The sequence below is a fragment of the Scyliorhinus torazame genome, chromosome 3, assembly GCF_047496885.1.
Source record: "Scyliorhinus torazame isolate Kashiwa2021f chromosome 3, sScyTor2.1, whole genome shotgun sequence".
NCBI lineage: Eukaryota > Metazoa > Chordata > Chondrichthyes > Carcharhiniformes > Scyliorhinidae > Scyliorhinus > Scyliorhinus torazame.
In genome coordinates, this window is record NC_092709.1 from 24,934,000 (window position 1) to 24,955,215 (window position 21,216).

The 21,216-nt window shown below is 46.9% G+C and overlaps 1 protein-coding gene across 8 annotated transcripts in view; it reads right to left on the reverse strand.

Moving 5' to 3' along the window:
• The window catches only part of LOC140408348 (PH and SEC7 domain-containing protein 1-like), a 613,055-nt gene that overhangs the window by 80,361 nt on the left and 511,478 nt on the right, over window positions 1-21,216 (reverse strand). For 6 of the 8 annotated variants that reach the window (XM_072495423.1, XM_072495425.1, XM_072495429.1 and 3 more), the window contains 2 exons: window positions 20,204-20,266; window positions 6,613-6,701 (listed from right to left, as the gene is read on the reverse strand). In XM_072495423.1, the coding sequence (XP_072351524.1) occupies window positions 6,613-6,701; window positions 20,204-20,266 (152 nt within the window). Of the gene's footprint in view, window positions 1-6,612; window positions 6,703-20,203; window positions 20,267-21,216 lie in introns of all 8 variants that reach the window. The other 2 variants (XM_072495424.1, XM_072495428.1) reach the window with 1 other exon arrangement.

A 21,216-nucleotide genomic window follows, 5' to 3' on the forward strand; every position in this document is an offset into this window, starting at 1 on the left:
TGTAGCTGCAACATATGTCAGCTAATGGCGGATTTCAACACTTGAAAAGCTTCCCCTGCCGCGCGATCAGATGTTTGCCCCATGCACACACGACCGGAACTTTAAATCTTAATTGCAATCGCGAGGGAAATGGCAAAGAGGAGAGGAAGCAGCATCTGGCTACGCCAACAGGAATGGTACACTGGTGGCAAAATCCACCCCCGCACAAAGTGCGGGTTTTCTATTTTCTGGGATCAAAATTCATTAGAGTACGAAGACTGTGATACTCCTGCATCCCCGGTTTCCTTTACTCCGCCATGCATCTAGCCATTTGAGCCCTATGCTCTGGAATTCCCTGCCTAAACCTCTCCCTTCTCCATAACAATGCGCCATAAATCGTACCTCTACAACTCAGCCTTGATCAGCTGTCCCAACAACTTGTGGCAACTGCTCGGCTCAAGGCCGCAAGCAGCTTCAGAGAGTCGTGAACACCGCCCAGTCCATCACACGAACCTGCCTCCCATCCATTGACTCCATCTGCACCTCCCGCTGCCTGGGGAAAGTGGGCAACATAATCAAAGACCCCTCCCACCCAGCTTACTCACTCTTCCAACTTCTTCCATCGGGCAGGAGATACAAAAGTCTGAGAACACGCACAAACAGACTCAAAAACAGCTTCTTCCCCGCTGTTACCAGACTCCTAAACGACCCTCTAATGGACTGACCTCATTAACACTACACCCTGTATGCTTCACCCGATGCCGGTGTTTATGTAGTTACATTGTGTACCTTGTGTTGCCCTGTTATGTATTTTCTTTTATTTCCTTTTCTCGTCATGTACTTAATGATCTGTTGAGCTGCTCGCAGAAAAATACTTTTCACTATACCTCGGTACACGTGACAATAAACAAAAATCCAAATCCAGCAAATTTTAAACCGATTTGAGGAAAAACTACTTCTCCCAAAGGGTTGTGAATCTGTGGAATTCGCTACCCCAGTGTGCGGTGGATATAGAGACAGTGAGTAAATTGAGGAGTTTAGACAGATTTTTAATTGGTAATGTGTTGAAGGGTTATGGAGAATGGGCAGGACGGTGGAGTTGAGGCCTGGATGGGATCAGCCATGATCACATTGAGGGTGTTTAGGCTGAGGCTAAATTGCCGACTCCTTCTCCTACGTCATGTGTTCCAGGGAGGAGATGCTCTGGCTGATTTAGCAATCCAGCTCTTGGTCTGTAATATTGTAGGTAGTAGATGAGGAACATATCTGCCATGATAGAATGGCAGAGCAGACTCGATGGGCCGAATGGCCTAATTCTACTCCTATATTTTATGAGCTAATGAATAAATGTGAATATAAATGCTCTCAATGTAGAGAATACTTGTTTCCAGGAAAACTGGAAGCAACAAAGTTCCGCAGCCAGGCCATGTGCTGAGAGGCTGTCAGCTTGACCTTTGGCCAGGACGCATCTGTCACACTTCCAGCAAAGTTACAGACCGGGAGCAACTCTGAATAAAACTCAGAGCTTGAGTTCTTCCGCTGCTTAAGTGGTTAAAGATACTGCTCAGTCTAATGTCAAACCATATTAACCAGAGGTTCCTGTTTTGGGGCTAATCATGTATTCCTCATCATTGCGTAGTGAGTGCTGCTGCCGTGGGTGCGTGTACATGTGTGCGTACACCAACACGCTTTGCATCAGACTCCCTCCACATCTAATTGTCCAGACTAGCACATGAATGGCCACTCGGACAAGGCACTACAGGGTGGACAGAACCTGTGTACATTGGGAATTAGTGACCCGTGTGACAACGTGGTACCCTTGACTTATTGTTCTGTCATTGAGTGGGAGGCGGGGATCAGTAAAATGCACCGCCATCGCCCATTTATACTTCATTTGGGCAGCACGGTAGCACACGTGGCTAGCACTGTGGCTTCACAGCGCCAGGGTCCCAAGTTCGATTCCCTGCTGGGTCCCTGTCTGTGCGGAGTCTGCACGTTCTCCCTGTGTCTGCGTGGGTTTCCTCCGGGTGCTCCGGTTTCCTCCCACGGTCCAAAGACGTACAGGTTAGGTGGATAGGCCACGCTAAATTGCCCAGTGTCCAAAAAGGTTAAGAGGGGTTATTGGGTTATGGGGATGGGGTGGAAGTTAAGTGGGTCAGTGCAGACTTAATTGGCCGAATGGCCTCCTTCTGCACTGTATGTTCTATGTATCTAAAACTTTTCATAGAATCATAGAATTTACAGTGCAGAAGGAGGCCATTCGGCCCATCGAGTCTGCACCAGCCCTTGAAAAGAGCCCACACTTCCACCCTATCCCCGTAACCCAGTGACCCCACCTAACCTGTTTTTGACATTAAGGACATTTAGCATGGCCAATCCACCTAACCTGCACATCTTTGGACTGTGGGAGGAAACCGGAGCACCCGGAGAGGAAACCCACGCAGACACTGGGAGAACGTGAAAACTCCACACAGACAGTCATTCAAGGCTGGAATTGAATCCGGGACTCTGGAGCTGTGAGGCAGCAGTGCTAACCACTGTGCCACCCTTTTATATGACCTTGCTTTAAATCGTGACTGACAGTGCTCTTGCAAAGCAGCTTGAGATGTTTTACTACATTAAAAGGCGCTATGGAAATGCAAATAGTTATTGTTATTCCCCCAGCTGGGGTCAGGCTCAATGGACAACATGGTCTTTCATGTTCTCGTATATTCAGATCTTCCTACACCTGTGCCTCCCAAAAAATGTCAGCTCTTGATCTCGATTGTGCCACCGAGGAGCACACACTCGATGGACCCGCCTTTTCTGAGAAAATAAAGAGGAGACTTATCGCATTGGAGTGGTGTGCAGCTCGACAGGGTAGGGCCCTCGCACGCTCACTCAAATACACACGCCAATGGACTTCCAAAAATAATCAGGGGCTTTAGAGGGAAAGGGATCTTAAAAAAAAGACTGAAGATCCAAATTGTAAGCTTTGATTACATGGATTGCTTTGGATTTAGCGCATACATGACCGTAGAGTTAGATTAATCTTCACAAATTGATTTGCAAAGAACATCAAAGGCAACGATGCATATACGTACCAAGTGGAAGCTACTAAACTAATTAGAAAGGCAGATTGCAGTCCAGCTGTCATTTTTCTCCATTGTATTCAATGACGAGAGGAACTGGCAGGAATAAGACAACAGTCCGGGTCCAACAAGTGCTTGACATCCCAACTTAAGGAGGAACAGCTGTGAACCTTGCAACCGATATTGGTTTTACCCACAAACTGATCTTCAGCCAAACTCGGTCCAACTTTCCTTGTGGACATGTGAGACTGGTCTTAAACTGCAACAAAAATGCATTCCTGTGCAAATGTATCTGTAGCTGTTCCCTGTGAAAGTGCCTCAATTATTCTGTGGTGCACCCCGAAGAAAATGGACACCAGTCACCACACAACTGCTTGCTTCCTCTCATCCGGATTTTTACACCAGCATACTTTCTGCACTGGCAGAAGGAATATAAACTCTATTGCATCAAAATGGTCACGCCCTCACGAGTATGTATGACTAGAACTAATTTAGCACCTTGTGGTTCAAATTTAAGTTTCACCCTTCAGCTTAAAAGTAAGTAAGTGTTGTACGAGGTGTATGGGATGGGGGAGATGAGGAGGAGAGAGAAGTAGTGTGGCCTAACAGTTCCTCCAAGCAGACTGAGCATTGAGACCAAGCCCCAAGGTACATTCAGTCTGATTCAAAGGCTGACGGGTTCAACTGAACAGAATTCAGAAAGAAACATCTTTACCCAAAAAGAGTGTCGAGATTGTGCAACTCGCTGCCGCGGGGAGTGGTTGAGGTGAATAGATTTATTTAAGGAGATGAGCATCTGAGGGAGAAGGCAATCGAGGGTAATGCTGGCCGAGCAGATGAGGATGGGTGGGGAGGAAACTCATGTGGGGCCTAAACACCAGCACGGGCTGGTTGGTCCGATGTCAGTACATCACGTGACAATAAAACGAACACCCGTTTTGGATGAACTTGCCGATGATGGTTTACTAGGCGGGACAGACTGTAAGGCTCTTGCCACTGTAGTGACAATGGGCCCAACCTGCTGCCCAGCATTCGTTGCGCGTGTTAGCATTCCACACGACCAAAAATAAGAGAATGTCTGTGAGGATGGGACTGTGCAGTACAGCTATCGCAGCGTGAACTTTTAAAATTTCTGCTGTGGAGCCCCAACTAATGGGATCAAACCGTCCTTTGAAGGATACAGCGAAATTATATCCTCTCATCTTGGAGGACAGGCCAGTGGGCACAAGATCAAAGCATGAAAGCGGTCCACAATCAGTCAGCCATTAACAGTTTCTGTTCGAGAAGCTGCAGTCGTAGCTGGTACGGAGAACATAAATGCCACATTGCCTGCAGTGCAGAGGGGGCAAACACAATGGAGGGCGGAGCAGGGCTGGGGAACAGTAGCTGCAAGCTCCTGTGCATATTCCTGATGCGACGGAAGAGTGGGATGAGATTTTGATGCCCCAGCATTGGCATTACTCACCTTTTAAAGCACAGAGGTTTCACAAGATGAATATGATTCATGTGCTTAGCTGTTATTGCCTTAGGAAACTCAAAAGCTGCCAAGTGTCATACAACAAGGCTCATTGGGCCTAGGTCTCATTAAGCTGTATCCAACACCGCTGTTGCAGCAAATTAAAAAAAAGCTATTAGCTGCTAGAAACCCCAGAACAAATTTCTGGTATTCAATAGACATTTTAGACTTAAAACGAACTTGGGTCTGACAACAATGGTCAGTTCTAAATGATCCCCGAGTGCTGAAGTCAGGAGCTGTGAATTCCAGCTCTCTTGCCCTCTCGCTCTCTCCATTTCCTGTCTTAACTTGACACCAAGTTCAGCTCTACATTTTGCGGCACCTCTGAAATCAGTCCCATACTCATGCTACCCCGCTCCTTAATAAATACGCTTCCATCTCACACGGATCAGGATGGAAGGGAAGCCAGTGGGTTCTTTAGAATAGCGACATGTGCACGCGAGGTGCGAATGTTTCTTAATAGTCGGAATCTGGCTCCAGCATTCTCAAACGAAGCCGCACATATTCAATAATATTTAGTCCTATTCCTGACCAAATTATTCACTCTGTTCCTTTTTAACTGACATACCATCAATTCCTTTAACTGAGATATATCTGATACCCGGTGGGGAAGGCAAAATTCTTCTTTTTCACAATCTCACTGGAAACCTGTTAATTTTGAAGCTGTGTTTCCTGTTCAGCTCTCACAATCAAAGTTAAATAACATGCGGAATAGCTTCAATATCCAAAGATCTGGATTATGCTCCCTTGCCATTTTATTTTATCTGATGAAAACAAGGAAGCTGAACAACAACTTACGTAGGCACCCCCAATATAGTAAAAACATCCCAAAGGAACTAACACAGGAACATTATACAACAAGATCTGACACTGAGCCACCAAGGCACGTCAGATTGGGGTCAAAGGGATAGGTTTTCGCCTTACAAGGAAGACAGAGAGTTGACAAGGCTGAGTGAGGAAATTCCAGAACCTAATGATGCAGTCAATAAAATCAGGGATACAGGTGAGGCCAGAATTAGAGGAGTGCTCAAGAGGATTGTGGGGTATGGAGGAGGTTCAGAGAGAGGGAGGGGTGAGGTCATGAAGGGATTTGAAAAAAAGAATGATTTTTTGGGGGAAAAGGACGCATTGCCAGATTTGGAGCCATTATAGGTCAGCGAGCACAGGGATGTTAAATAGAACATGCAGTGCAGAAGGAGGCCATTCAGCCCATCGAGTCTGCATCGACCCACTTAAACCCCCACTTCCACCCTATCCCCGTAACCCAATAACCCCTCCTAACCTTTTTTGGACACCAAGGGCAATTTATCATGGCCAATCCACCTAACCTGCACGTCTTTGGACTGTGGGAGGAAACCGGAGCACCCGGAGGAAACCCACGCAGACAGGGGGAGAAGGTGCAGACTCCGCACAGACAGTGACCCAGCGGTGAATAAAACCTGGGACCCTGGCGCTGTGAAGCCACAGTGCTAATCACTTGTGCTACAGTGCTGCCCCGAATGCACAGGACCTGGTTCGAGTTAGCATACGGACAGCAGAGCTTTGGGCGAGTTCACATTTACTGAGGATGGAAGAGGCGAGGCACGTCAGGCCAAAGCAGAACTTCGACTCAGAGGCAAAAGGCAAAATGGTGAGTGAGTACCGAGTGGTGGGAAAGGACTGCAGGGATTTGCCTGGTCAATTTATATTCTCAGAATAAGAAGGACAGTGGTGAGGGAGGAGAAAACGTCTCGCCAGATGGAAGGATGCAAACACACAGTAGTTTGGACATTTTGCCATATGTAATGACTCCAGCAGACTGGTTAAAGAATGCTGTGGCACTTCATGCTAACACATGCCCATCCATTTGGCGATCAGATGTGCGCACAAGCATAACAACTAAAGTCACAGGTACAAGCTCGGTCACCACCCTCCACAAAAACACAACTGGAACCCCCAACTTATGACAGCATCTCAGACAATTACTGAGGTGAAAGATGAAGGGGATGATTTACTTCTGTCCCTTTCAGTACTGCCACAAACTATAAGCAGTCCCATATCCCGTACCTTCAGTAGATCTTTTGGAAAGTCCTTCCCTCCGTTCAAACCATCCAAGTTGTTAATGAAGTCTTGGCAGGTCATCTTCTTCCCAATATTCTGCAACATAGAATGAATTTCATTTTAACATCAACGTGCAGTGGAGCCGGCATTGACGATCTGACAAGTAGGTGCTAATCGTACAATTACAAACAGCAAAAACAAAACCTCAGAAAGCAGACTGCAAAGTTACATAAATGGACAGCTTTCCAGTGAAGTATAGAAGTGCTCATTCAAACCCAGTGCTAATCACCCGGATCACAGAATTGGTGCACAAACTTGTCACAAAATCAATACATCTTCAATTTATGAAAAGCATACAAAGGTTACGATGCCAAATGCATTGCAGTAAATCTAAAATAACCCACAAGCACCATAAAAATTGTCCACAAACAAAAGAACAAACAGGCGATTGCGGGATCTGACTGCAGATGCGTCTCACCAGAAGGCCATAGTCAGAAGCCCTGCAGCTGATTCACCTCTCTCCAGGCGGAAAAAAAAATGGTTCTGGCACAAATTTAATGTTGGTTTGGAAAGAGAATGGAAAGATCTTTCGCTTTTCAATTTTCCACACAAGCTTTCAATTGTGATAACCATGCACCGATCAAAGGGCAAGCTTTCTTTCAAAATTAGTGATCCTGTCAAGTCAGATCAGAGAGATTGGTGCTTCATATTTGGACAAGGACAAGCTTCTCACTGGATTGGTCCAATACATTAAAGTTAACTTGCACTGACGACACTTATTAAAATTGCAAGTTACTGCTGGTTACTGCTACTGCTTTGTGTAGGTACTGCCAGGATTTCAGAGACCCCCAACTTGATAATAATCTTTATTGTCACAAGTAGGCTTACATTAACACTGCAATGAAGTTACTGTGAAAAGCCCCTAGTCGCCACACTCCGGCGCCTGTTCGGGTACACTGAGGGAGAATTCAGAATGTCTAATTCATGTAACAAGCACGTCTTTCGGGACATGTGGGAGGAACCCGGAGCACCCGGAGGAAACACACGCAGGCACAGGGAGAACATGCAGACTCTACACAGACAGTGACCCAAGCCGGGAATCGAACCTGTGTCCCTGGCTCTGTGAAGCAACAGTGCTAACCACTGTACTACCGTGCCGCCCATAAACAACTTTGGAAGTTTGTAAAAATTCAGCACAACTTCAAACAGCTTCAACTCCGCTTTGCAACAGTGTTGTCTGTGTCGACTTGCCATATTATAGCACATGATAAGATGCTTACAAGCAAGAACCGGACACTTTTGGGCTGGGGCAGAGCTCAACCTCTATAAAAGACAGCTACCCTGCTTAACATTACTAGTGCTGGAATGATCACCTCGACTAGCTTCTATTGCCAGACTGGTTAATATAGTTTGGCGTATCTTCCGGGAGATCACAAAGCGTCATCATTGTGCGAGACATATCAGTCTTTTCCCGTTCCTTCTTGTTTGTACCAGGGTCAAATGCCACACAAATCTTGGGAACAGCACTGTGGTTGGTGAATTTGGCCAACAGCAACTTAAGCATACCAACTTCAGAAACAGAGGCCAACCTCTGGCCAAATCACAATACAGCTGCAGCATTATAGTCTCCTGCTTCACACCAATTGCTATAGTACCACCAGCTCCTGAAGTCCAGTCTCCTGCGGCTAGCTTCAATAACAAACTTGCCCCATCAGTTAATTTGGCGACCAAAGATCCCTGGTTTAAAACAAAACAAGGTCCCCTCATTTCTCTCCCACCCATTAAAAAAATTTTTTTAAACCAAATCCAGCACATTTTCTTCAGTATCATCATCAAATCCAGCAAGTTTCCTGCAGGGCTGCACAAATGTCAGGGGCTGGCAATACTGACACAAAACGCACACGTCGATACAATCACAGCTGCAGCAAGGCAAAAGATATGCAGGTTAACCCAGACGCAAGTCAAAGAGCATGATTAAAGCAAAACTTACCACCTAGCAAGCCAGGCAAACAAGCAGATAAGCAGAAGTCCAGGGAGAGGGGGGTTGTGAAGAGGGAGAGGAAAACAGGTACAAAATGTAGTTAGTACTTCATGCAATTATCTTGCTTCATTCCAAAAGAACATGCAACAGACTGTGCACATGGCAGAGTTCTCCTTTAATAAGCCATGCATTTGAGAAAAACAAAGTCAGAGCATAAGTAATCTAAATATGGTTTCCTGTAATAGTCACTACGATCTCGACTCATTGTAAATAATAATAATCTTTATTATTAACATTGCAATGAAGTTACTGTGAAAAGCCTCTAGCCGCCACACAACGGCGCCTGTTCAGGTACACTGAGGGAGAATTCAAAATGTCTAATTCACCTAACAGCACGTCTTTCAGGACCCGTGGGAGAAAACCGGGGCACCTCAAGGAAACTCATGCTGACACGGGGAGAACGTGCAGATTCCGCACAGACAATGAGCGAAGCCGGAAATCGAACCTGGGACCCTGGTGCTGTGAAGCAGCGGTGCTAACCACTGTGCTACTATGCCGCACTAGAATAGAGTTAAATGAGCAATCTGTTACTGTCCACCCGGTGAAGTGTTATGGACAATAAGGCAAGCCTCATGTCAACAAATTACCAGAACAACAGACAAGATCGAGGGCAGTGATTTCACCACTCAGCCTAAATCAGCTCAGTTCTGAGAAGGGCCACTATTTTAAGATGACAGAGTAAATCCCTTAAACTTACATATGGGCTTGTGGACTCCTTAAGTCAGTGTTTTAGAGTTAGAATTCTGCTGCGCGCTGCCCTTTTCTCCATAAAGACTTGGGATAATGTCATTGTTAACATTGGTGTCATTACTTTGTAATCACCCCATCTATCCAATGCTCCCATTCGCCTTCTCACAGCCAGTGGTGGATCTTGTAATCAGTGTATAGTGTCTGCAGGCTCAATACTGACTTTCAAGCTGCATTTTTCTATTTGAGGTTAAAGGATGATCTAATTGAAGCGTTGAAAATGATTGAAGGATTTGATACGGCAGAGATTTCCTCTGCTCGGGCAATCCAGAACGAGGGATAATAAATAGCCTTAAAATGAGAGCTCGGCCATCAAGTAGGAAATTAGTATTGCTCAAGTAATGGCTTTGGGAAAATTAATGGGATTGAAGGCAGATAAATCTCCAGGGCCTGATAATATTCATCCTAGAGTACTAACGGAAGTGGCCCTAGAGACAGTCGATCCATTGGTGGCCATTTTCCAAAATTCTTTGGACTCTGGAATCTACAGATTGCAGGGTAGCTAATCTAACCCCGCTATTCAAAAAGGGAGGTAGAGAGAAAACAGGGAACTATAGACCAGTAAACCTAATGTCCATAATAGGGAAGTTGCTGGAGTCCATTATCAAGGATTTCATAGCGCAGCATTTGGAAAGAAGTGGTGTAATCAGACAAAATCAGCACGGATTTACGAAAGGGAAATCATGCTTGACAAATCTACTGGAATTCTTTGAATATATAACGAGTAGAGTTGACCAGGGAAAATGGTGGATATAGTATATTTAGACTTTCAGAAGGCTTTCTACAAGGTCTCACATAGCAGATTACTATGTAAAGTTAAAGTGCATGGGATTGCGGGTAGTGTCTTGAGATGGATAGAATGCCGGATAGAATGCTGGTTAGCAGAAGCAAAAGGTTGGAATAAATAGGTATTTTTCTGATTGGCAGGCAGTGACCAGTGGGGTTTCGCAGGGATCTGTGCTAGGACTCCAACTGTTCACATTATATATTAATGATATGGACGAGAGAACTAAATGTATTATGTCCAAATTTGCAGATGATACAAAGTTGGGTGGGAGGTGAGCTGTGAGGAGGATGCAGAGATGCTTCAGCAGGATATGAATAGGATGAGTGAGGGGGCACATACATGGCAGGTGCAGTGTAATGTGCATAAATGTGAGGTTATTCACTTCGGTAGCAAAAATAGGAAGGCAGATTATTATTTCAATGGGTGTAAATTGAAAGAGGTAGATACTCAGCAAGACCTTGGTGTCCTCGTGCAACAGTCACTGAAAATATGTGTGCAGGTACAACAGGTGGTAAAGAAGATGAATGGTATGTTGGCTTTCATAGCGAGAGGATTAGAGTATGGGAATAGGGATGTTTTACTGCAATTGTATAGGGTGTTGCTGAGACCACACTTGGAGTAGTGTGTTCAGTTTTGATGTCCTTATCTGAGGAAAGATGTTCTTGCTATGGAGGGAGTGCAGCAATCTTTAACCAGGCTAATTCCTGGGATGGCAGGACTGTCATATGAGGAGAGACTAAATTGGTTAGGATTATATTCATTGGAGTTTAGAGGAGTGAGAGGGGATCTCATAGAAACTTATAAAATTCTAACAGGATTGGTCAGGGTAGATTCAGAAACAATGTTCCCGATGGTGGGGGAGTCCAGAACTAGGGGTCATAGTTTGAGGAGAAGAGATGAACATTATAGGACTGAGGTGAGGAGAAATTTATTCACCAAGAGAGTGGTGAACCTGTGGAATTCACTAGGACAAAACGTAGTTGAGGCCAAAACATTGTGTAATTTCAAGAAGGAATTAGATATAGCTTTGGGGCTAAAGCGATCAAGTGATATGAGGGGGAAGGTGGGATCAGGGCATTGAACTTGATGATCAGCCATGATCATAATGAATGCGGAGCTATCAATGAGCATTTCTTCATACATAGAGCAGTAAAAATCTAGAACTCTCCCTGGTCTTTGCCCCGCCCAAAGGGCAAAGTATTTGAGGACAAAAGGTGCCTGGGAAAGCAATACTCCTCTGGTGTGGCTGGTGCATGGATCAGCGGATGAGGAGCATCAGGAGAAAGAAATTGCAGTTGGAGGAGAGTTTTTGTGGTGCGCCATAGGGAAAGATGGCGCAGGGCAAGGGGAGCGCACTGCCCGTCCAGTAGTCAACGGAGCAGCTGGTATCATTTTTGAACAAGTTTCAGCAGTAGAGGAGGAGGCCCTGGAGGACCTAACCAAGGCGGTGGAGCCGCTGAAATCCGGAATCGAGCGGGTTGAGCAGAGGCTGGAGTCCCAGGGCTTGCCGATTCAGAAGATAGAGGGAGGAATGGGGGAGCACGAGGAGCAGTTGGCTTCGTTGATTGCTGAGATGGGAGAGATGCGGCAGAGCCAGTAAAAGCTTACGGAGAAGACGGAGGAATTGGAAAACCAGAAGGCAAAAACTAAGGATTGTTGGGATGCCTGAAGGCATTGAAGATGCGGAGGCAAGGGTGCTGGAGAAATTGATGGGGGAGGGGCCATTTAATTGGACCCTGTGCAGGTGGACCAAGCGCACAGGGCGTGGAGGAGGAGGCCGCAAGCGGGCAAGCCGAGGGCGATGGTGGTGCGGTTGCACCACTTCATGGGCAAGGAGACGATCCTTCGATTGGTGAGGCAGACCAGGAAATGTTCCCGAGAAGGGAACGAGCTGGGGTGTACCAAGACTTGGATGCAGAGCTGGCGAAGAGGAGGACCAGGTTTAACCAGATTTAAGGCTGCCCTCTTCAAGAAGGGGGTGAAGTTTGGGATGTTGTACCCGGCTTGGCTGTATGTGACTTTCCAGTTTTATTTCGACACGCCAGAGGAAGCAATGGAATTTATGACAGACAATGGACTGGAGGAGTGCGAGGACGTTGAATGGACGGGGAGGAATGGGAGGACGCTGAACATTGGAGGAGTTCTGGGTGCTCTTTAATGTGTTTGGTGGTGGGTTTTCCGGGGGCAGGTTTAGACGGGAGAGCAACAATGGCGAGTGTGCCTTTTGATACTCGAGGGATAGATGGTTGGGTTGGTTGGTGGGGGTGGGTGAGGAAGGATGGTTGGAGGCTTTAGGCAGGCTAATTAATGGGGGTGAAGTGGGGGGTTGCCAGGAGGAAAGCATGGAAAAGGGGGAGGGAGATGATTTTTACTTTGAGGATGAGGGAGGGGGGGGGGGGGTCGGTGTGGCATGGGGGTGGTCGGTGTGGCACAATTGGGAAGAGATCGATGACGGTGGACATCAGAGGGCGAGCCTGGAGGGTCGCGTGACGCAGGCCGGCTCGAAAACCATGGGAGGGGTCACGCATCTGAGGAGTTTGAAGGCGGATGAGGCTTTTTTGCAGGAGACGCACCTAAAGTTTGGGGACCAGAGAAGGCTGAGAAAGGGATGCGTGGGGCAGGTGTTTCATTCAGGGCTGGATATGAAGACGGGGAGGTGGCGGTGTTGGTTAATAAGCAGGTTGTATTTGAAGTGAAGTGGGGAGTATTGTGAGTGATCGGGGCGGGGGGTTCATCCATCTGCACAGGGGAGGCTAGATGTGGGGTTGTTGCCGGATGAGGTGCGCAAGCGGGTGCAGGCTGCCATTCAGGGACGCGTGGAGCTAAATGACACGGGGAGGTCATGGCCGCCACTCAGTTGGAGGGATTCGAGGTGGTAGGAGGAGAGGGGGGGGGGGGGGGGGGGAGTTATATAAATCCGAGTGCATAGGGAGAAAACAGAGCGGGAGGAGAGGGCAAGACTGGTGGACGAGATTTTGAGAATGGACAGGAGATTGTCCGGGGTGCCGGAGGCAGGATGTTGAAGGAGATGCAAATTAGATTGTTGGTCAATCAGTTGAGGAAGCAAGAGGCTGCGATGCAGATTAGCAGAGTTAGCGATGATACAAGCAAGGTGGTGATGGCCCCGGAGAGGGTGAATGGGGTGTTCGAGGTGTTTTATAGAAGGCTTTAGGAGTTAGAGCCCCCAGCCAGGGAGGAGGGGATGCGATGGTTCCTGGATGGGATAGAGTTTTCGAAAGTGGAAGAGGGGCTGGCTCGGGGACTGGGGAGTATGGAGACGGTGCAGGCTGGGAAAGCCCAAGGGCCGGACAGGTTCCCAGTAGAGTTCTATAAAAATGTTTGGGGCGGACCTGGGGCCATTGCTGGTGAGGGCATATAATGAAGCAAGGCAGAGCGGGGTACTCTACCATACATTTTCGCTGGCTTCCAGCTCCCTGGTTTTAAAAAATGACAAGGATCTGGAGCTGTGCGGGTCCCACCGCCCAATATAATTATTAAACATGGATGCCAAGTTACTGGCGAAGGTGTTTGCAAATTGAAGACTGTTCCCAGGATGATAGGTGAAGAAAAAATGGGTTTTGTGAAGGGGAAGCGAGGTGGAGATAATGGTGGTGATGGACAAGGAAAAGGATCAGTTGGATGTGCTGGGGTGGCTCGAGCAGGCGTTTGTAGGTCGGGTCCGCTGTTGAGGGCGGTCTTTAAGAGGTGGGATGTGCTGCCGCTGTCAGGGTAGACAGTAAAAATGACAGTGCTGCCAAGGTTTGTGTTTGTGTTCCAGAACCTCCCAATCTTCGTCCCCAAGTTATTTTTTAAGAAGGTCAATGCGCTGATCTCTAGATTCGCGTGGGGAGGGAAGACACTGTGGGTTAGGAGAGGTTTCTTGGAGTGGGGGCCGGGTCTGGTACTGCCGAATATGATGAATTACTACTGGGCGGCGAATATCGCCATGGTTACGAAATGGGTCGCGGGGGTAGGGGTCGGTGGGGGATGGATGGAGGCGACATTGTGCAGGGGTACGTGTTGTGCAGGGGTACATGTTTAAGGGCTTTGTTGTTGGCACCTCTCCCATTCTCTCCAGCCAGGTACTCCACGAGCCCAGTGGAGGTGTCGACCCTAAAGGCCACGGTGCAGTGGAAGCGGCATCTGGAGCTGGAAGGTGCCTCGATGTGGGCACATGCTGAAGTACGAAATAGGGGAGAGGAAGGTGTCAAATATCTATAAGGAGTTGATGGAGTGGAGGGAGCCCTGGTGGGGACATTAAGTGCAAGTGGGCTGAGGAGATGGGGCCGAGAGACGGGAGGAGGCCTTGAAGAGGGTGAAAGTGTCCTGGTTGTGTGCGAGATGAAGCCTCATCCAGTTCAAAGTGGTACATGGGGCTCAGGTGACGGTGGTGAGGACGAGTAGGTTCTTTGAGGGGGTAGAGGATAGTGTGGGCGGTGCATGGAGGGGCCCGTAAATCACGTCCACATGTTCTGGGTGTTTTGAAGACTGAGGGGGTTCTGGCAGGGGCTCTCAGATGTTATGTGGTCCCGAGGTGGCGATATTTGGGGGGTCAGAAGATCCGGGAGTCCAGGGGGTGAGAGAGGACAATGTTTTGGCCTTTGCCTCACTATAGCCCGGAGATGGATCTTGCTCAGGTGGCTGGACTCGGAGCTGCCGAAAGCAGAGGTGTGGGTGAGTGACCTGCCGGAATTCCTGAGGCTGGAGAAGGTTAGGTTGGTCTTGAGGGGGTCGGCAGATGGGTTCCCCTGGAGGTGGTAGCCGTTTATTGGTGGTTTGAGAGGTCCGGGGGGGGGGGGGGGGGGGGGGGGGGGGGGGCAGTTACAGTGGAGAAGGTGGGATGTGAGGAGGGGTTGGCGTCAGGGGAGCGGGGGTTGTTTATGGAGTTGTTCTTCTGATTCTGTTTGTGCATATTAAAATGCCTTGAATATCATCGCTTTGCTCCGGGGGGTCTGGACCAAGGGGTTTTGGAGGTGGCAGCGGGCAGAGATCGAGAGATTTAGGGATCGCTTTGTTGATGAGCGTTTCCTGAGCTTGGAGGAGGAGTTTGAGTTGCCTGGTGGGAATGGATTCTGGTATTGGCAAGTGAGGAATTTTGTGCGGAGGCAGGTTTCGACCTTCTCGCACCTGTCGCATCAGGTACTGAAGGATAAGGTGGTATCGAGAACAGGAGTAGGAGAGGGGAAGGTCGCAGAGCCCTATAAGGAGCTGATGGAGTGGGAGGGATCCCCAATAGGGGAGGTGAAGGGAGTGGGAAGAAGATCTGTGGGGGGAAAGAGAAAGTGAGAACGAGAGAGACGGAGGGCAGCATTGTGGATAGCACAATTGCTTCACAGTTCCAGGGTCCCAGGTTCGATTCCCGGCTTGGGTCACTGTCTGTGGGGAGTCTGCACGTTCTCCCCGTGTCTGCGTGTGTTTCCTCCGGGTGCTCCAGTTTCCTCCCACAGTCCAAAGATGTGCAGGTTAGGTGGATTGGCCATGCTAAATTGCCCCTTATTATCCAAAATTGCCCTTAGTGTTGGGTGGGGTTATTGGGTTATGGGGATAGGGTGGAGGTGTTGACCTTGGGTAGGGTGCTCTTTCCAAGAGCCGGTGCAGACTCGATGGGCCGAATTGCCTCCTTCTGCACTGTAAATTCTGTGAAGAAAGCAGACGTCCTGGTCTTTGCCTCCCTGGTGGCCCGGGAGGCATGGGAGAGACCAGCAAGGGCAGGAGAACCAACAGAGGGGTGGCTGGGGAAAGTTGCCGCTGTTTGTGTAAGCCATGTTGCCTGGGGTTTGTGTCCGGGGGGGGGGGGGGGTTTGTTGGTTATATTGTTGTGGTCTTTGATTTTGTTGAAATTTGATGTTGAAAATTGTTAAAATTATAAATGCCTGAATAAAATATTTTCTAAAAAAAAAAAGGAAATGCCTTGAATAAAAATATTTTTAAAAATAGGAGTTGGAGTCAAAGCGTTGGGACAAATGGGACATTCTACCATAAGGGGGGGGCAGTGATAAGTGGTGCACCACAATTCAGCATTGTCGCCAGAGGTGTTCCCTGAGTAAAAGCTGTGAAACCTTTTAACTGCATTACCAGTTCAGTACAGCCGTAATCCAGATGCATGAGCTCTCATGCCATCATGACAGCTCAGAAATTTAAGTTGAATTAATTGAACAAATCGGATAAATAAAGCTAATATCCGTAATGGTGATCATGAAACTACTGGAATTTTGTAAAAACCCATCGTTCCCTGATGGACATTAGTGAATCAGGTGGGTTTTACATCCCAGTAGTTTTGCCCACAGCAATGCGGTTGACACTTCGATACCTTTTGTTATGGCCTAGCAAGCGACTCAGTTGTATTGCAATGGGCAATAAATGTCGGATTTGCCAGCGACACACAGATCTTGTAAGCTGTTCAATACGAGTATGAGATTCTAGATCAGGCAACAATGTTGATGGCCTTCCTATGATCCCCACATGTGTTTAGTGATGAAGTGGGTGCTGTCTACAGGCTGCACTACAGAAGCTGCCAACATTTATTTGATGGCATCTCCCTTTTCCAGCATTTCAACCAGCTAGCAGGGCACGGGCAGTACGCGCATGGGAATACCATCGCCTCCACATCATACACCGTCCAGACACAGTTGCAGACATTTGCTGCAGGCAGCGAGTCAAAATCCTGGAACTCTGACCAAACGGAGTGCGTCATGAGCACACAGGCTTCAAGGCAGAGACTCACCAGCTTCTCAAGGGCAACCAGGGATGGACAGTAAGCGTCGGCCTTGCCGGTGATCTCCAAATCACAAAGAATGATTGTGTACAGTTTTGGTCTCCTCACCCAAGGAAGGATATACTTGCCAGAAAGGGAGCGCGATGGATGTTCACCTGTCTAATCCTTAGGAGAGCAGACTTGTCTCATGAGGCGAGATTGAGAAGATTGGGCCTGTACTCAAACAAATCGTTGGTGATCTTGTTTAAATTTGCAAAATTCTTACAGGGCTCGACAGGGTAGATGTTAATAGGATGTTTCCCCTGGCTGGTGAGTCTAGAGCCAAAGGACTCTCAGAATAAGGGATAGGCCATTTCACACCCAGGTGAGGAGGAATTTCTTCACTCTGAGGATGATCCCATAGGCTGTGGAAGCGCAATCATGGCGCTTGTTCACGACAGAAGTGATAGATCTCTATACATTAATGGCATCAAGGGTTGTGGAGATGGTGCAGGAAAATGGCACTGAGGGAGATGATCAGCCATGACTGGTGAAGCAGGTCCGACGGGCCGAATGGCCTCCTCCAGCTCCCATCTTCCGAACGATGAGAAAAAAGGGCAACCTTCTACAAAGCTCTCACTAGTTCCAATTTTGTGCCTTCATGCCACGGAAAGCACAAGAGCAACTCGAGCCTTGCCAGTCTCCCACTCATTAAAACACAGCTTAGCACCTCATGGTGCAACACGCGGATACTGAAAGATGCTGAGCCACATCGGACCCTTCTCCCAGCGCCTGCCCGAGGTTAACAATTATACTCAACAACAAGCTATGGAACATCGAGCTTCATAAACCCATTTCTAAATAACTGAAAGACTTGGAGTAGTGCGCCACCTACAGGCACAACTCTGATTGACGCCACTTTCCGCTGCTTATTTTGTCAGCTGATTGGGATAAGACCAACTTTATCTTTGAAGAAATGAGCTGGATTAGGGGCTGAAGTCGATCTGTCACTACTGATCAAACGGCTTATCCCAAGTAGACTCCACCGCCGGCAATCATACAGGCAGCAAAAGCTGTAGGAGACAACTGATTGCAATGCACTAATCTTTACTTTTTCCAGTTAGAACTAAGCACACATTCAGGAGACAATATGACTGATTATGAATGGAAAACAAACAAAGGGCAAACGTTGAACGGGTATATTGTGCCGGTCTACACTGGAGAATATACAAAACCTAACCAAATAATACTAGGAAAATTAAGAAGTGAAGGATTTAAAACAATCACAATCGCAAGGGAAAAGGTGCTGGGACAATTATTAGAGCAAAGGTTCACAAGTCCACGTAAAAGAAGGGGCTGAAGAGTTAGGTGATCTTCCAAAATTCCCTAGATTCTCCGGGAAAGTCTCCGCAGATCGGAAAATATCTAATGTAACAATGCCTCCATTGAAGAAAGGCCTCAACTTAAGAAAGGATAAAATTGCAGCAGTTCAGAGATTCCGGATGTGAGAAATGGTTGAAGGGGTTGAACCTAGAGCCACTGGAGTTTAGAAGAATGAAAGGTGATCTTAATGAAGCAAACTAGGTCCAGAGGGAATTTGCCGGGTTGGGATGGTGGGAGGCTGGGCATTGTCAACCAGTGACCTGAAGAAAGATTTTAAAAAGGATAAAAGGGAGTTGGGGATGATGTAGCAGTAAGACTCCCTTGTAATCTGAATTTCACACACACGAGTTCTCTTCCATTTCTCAAACTTCCTAGTTGGTGGACTGAAAATACTTCATTGCAACAAGGCCAGGCGTAGTTGGGGTTATTTGACTTCTTCATTCTCCTGCATCCACTCCAGTTAATTCCTTATTACTACTACTACTTAGATGGAAAACAGTTGTTGAACTGTCTATCAGAAGATTGATGGTCCTGCTCGTGAAATATCTTCTTTGTACTCTGGTTACTCGATAAGGAAAAGCTCATCAACTATTACTGGCCCATACCTTAAGTGAAGTTTGCTTTGTACACTCTACACATGCCAAGTTCTAGCAAATTTGGTGCCACTGAGTCACCCAGTGATACTTTAGTTGAAACACATCTTAAAGCAGCAAATGCCGTAGAAAGGAGTTTGATCGTTCCTAACAATTTATTTCTTTAAAGAGCGAGAAAGAGAAAACGTTCCATCTACCGTTCCTTCTGCATCTGGAGGGTAACTTTGTCACTTCGGTAGCACTGTGGTTAGCACTGTTGCTTCACAGCCCGAGGGACCCCAGTTCGAGTCCCGGCTTGGGTCACTGTGCAGGGTCTGCATATTCTCCCAGTGTCTGTGTGGGTTTCCTCCGGGTGCTCCAGTTTCCTTCCACAAGTCCCAAAAGGCATGCTAGTTAGGTGAACTGGACATTCTGAATTCTCCCTTAGTGTACCCGAACAGGTGCCGGAGTGTGGCGACTAGGGGATTTTCCCAGTAACTTCGCTGCAGTGTTAATGTAAGCCTACTTGTGACTCTAATAAAGATTATCAACAGTGACATTGCTACTAGTAATTTAGGATGGAGAAGGGAATGTTTCTGGGTACCCATGTGGTGTACATAAGTGAGCACTATAACCAAAAGAACATAGCACAAATACAGTAATGAATGAATGTTTTTTGTAGTGAAAATAACTCCAATCCAATTATATTTTTAAAGTTTTACAAATCAAGCTCACACCTAACTAGATTGATAGCAATGACTTTCAGTCAGAATCAGTGAATTGGAAGATAAACTTATTTAATAATAATCTTTATTAGTGTCACAAGTAGGCTTACATTAACACTGCAATGAAGTTACTGTGAAAAGCCCTAGTTGCCACATTCCGCGCCTGTTCGGGTACACAGAGGGAGAATTCAGAATGCCAATTCACCTGACAAGCACAGCTTTCAGGACCTGTGGGAGGGAACCGGAGCGTCCCGGAGGCAACTCACGTGGCCACGGGGAGAACGAGCTAATATTACCCTCAGATAACCATTCTGAGGCGTCTGCCCAATCTGAATAAACAAGTGCGTCGTTGGCCTTCTTCAGAATATCAATTGTTCGTCGAGTGAGCAACATTGGTGTTGTTGGAGGATGGGCAGTGGATTGCAAACTAATTTCAGTCAAGCGAACTGAATTGACTGTTAAGAAATTGAAATACCCAACAGACTGCATTAGTGAACCAAATCTGATTATATCTCACGAGTGGCAAATATTTTACACATTCCTATCAGATCTGCACTCTGAATTTCAATATACAAAATTATGCCCTATATAAACCTGCTTCCTGTTCCATTTAACAAAGTCGGTTTATTCTTCAAAGAGTTCCATTACTCACATGGCCATGAAGATCTGTATTCAACAACATCATCGCACAAGTAAGGCAATGGACTCCATCTGTAAAAGGACAGAAAGGCTTATTCCAGTGTTCAACATCAAAACCACCCAATTCGACAAGCCTTGACAACTTCAGATCAAGGTGACGGGCTGTCTATGGGCCAATCACCCGGCATTCACATTGGCAGCACCGCTGATTAAAAATGCCTGATGCAAAGTGCATCGTCAGTGGGTTTATTCTGGTCTCCTGCCCCCTCCCCTCTCACCGCCGAACTCAGGGATGAGCAGACGAGGATGCCAATGGAATACCCTGGGCTGAAAGGATCCAGCTCCCAGTCAGCCACTGGCGAAAAGCTTGGAACCACAATGAAGGAAAACAATTCTCAACAGCACAAGTGACAAATTCCAGTCAAACCACTTCATGCCAACTTGACTTTAATCCATTTCCTCAGAGATGCATTTTCCCAACTAGGTTGACACTCGCTTGAGAAAATAATGATAAACTCACATCAACACCACGGAAGATTAGCTGTGAAAGCAATGGAGCAAACAGTCCCATTAATGCCAAGTTGTCTAACTCATCCTGTAATGCCAAAAAACTCGGTACGATTTATTTTGGATAGAAATTAATCGCCATGCAGCAATCTGAAATAATTAGACGGCAATAGTCATTTAAATAAAGTGATGGGACTAGCAGACGGTTCACTTTCCTGTTTTAATTTACTAATTTCCTGGAGAAAACCGGTAATAAATTGTGAAAAAGGCTAAATCTCAGCCACTGCCATCGTGGGAAAATAGCAGGCCACACTGCACATGGGGGAAGAGATTCTATGGAAGAGGAAATAATCACTAATTTAATCCCATCATGTCCCTCGGGACCAGGTTAAAAAGAATTGAGAGCATGTTACCTACTTTGGATAGCAACAAAGGAATTTGCCAGACACAAAGGCTGCCTTCTATCATTCTATGAGTGACATTCGAGACAGTAAATACTAAATCAAATGAGTCAT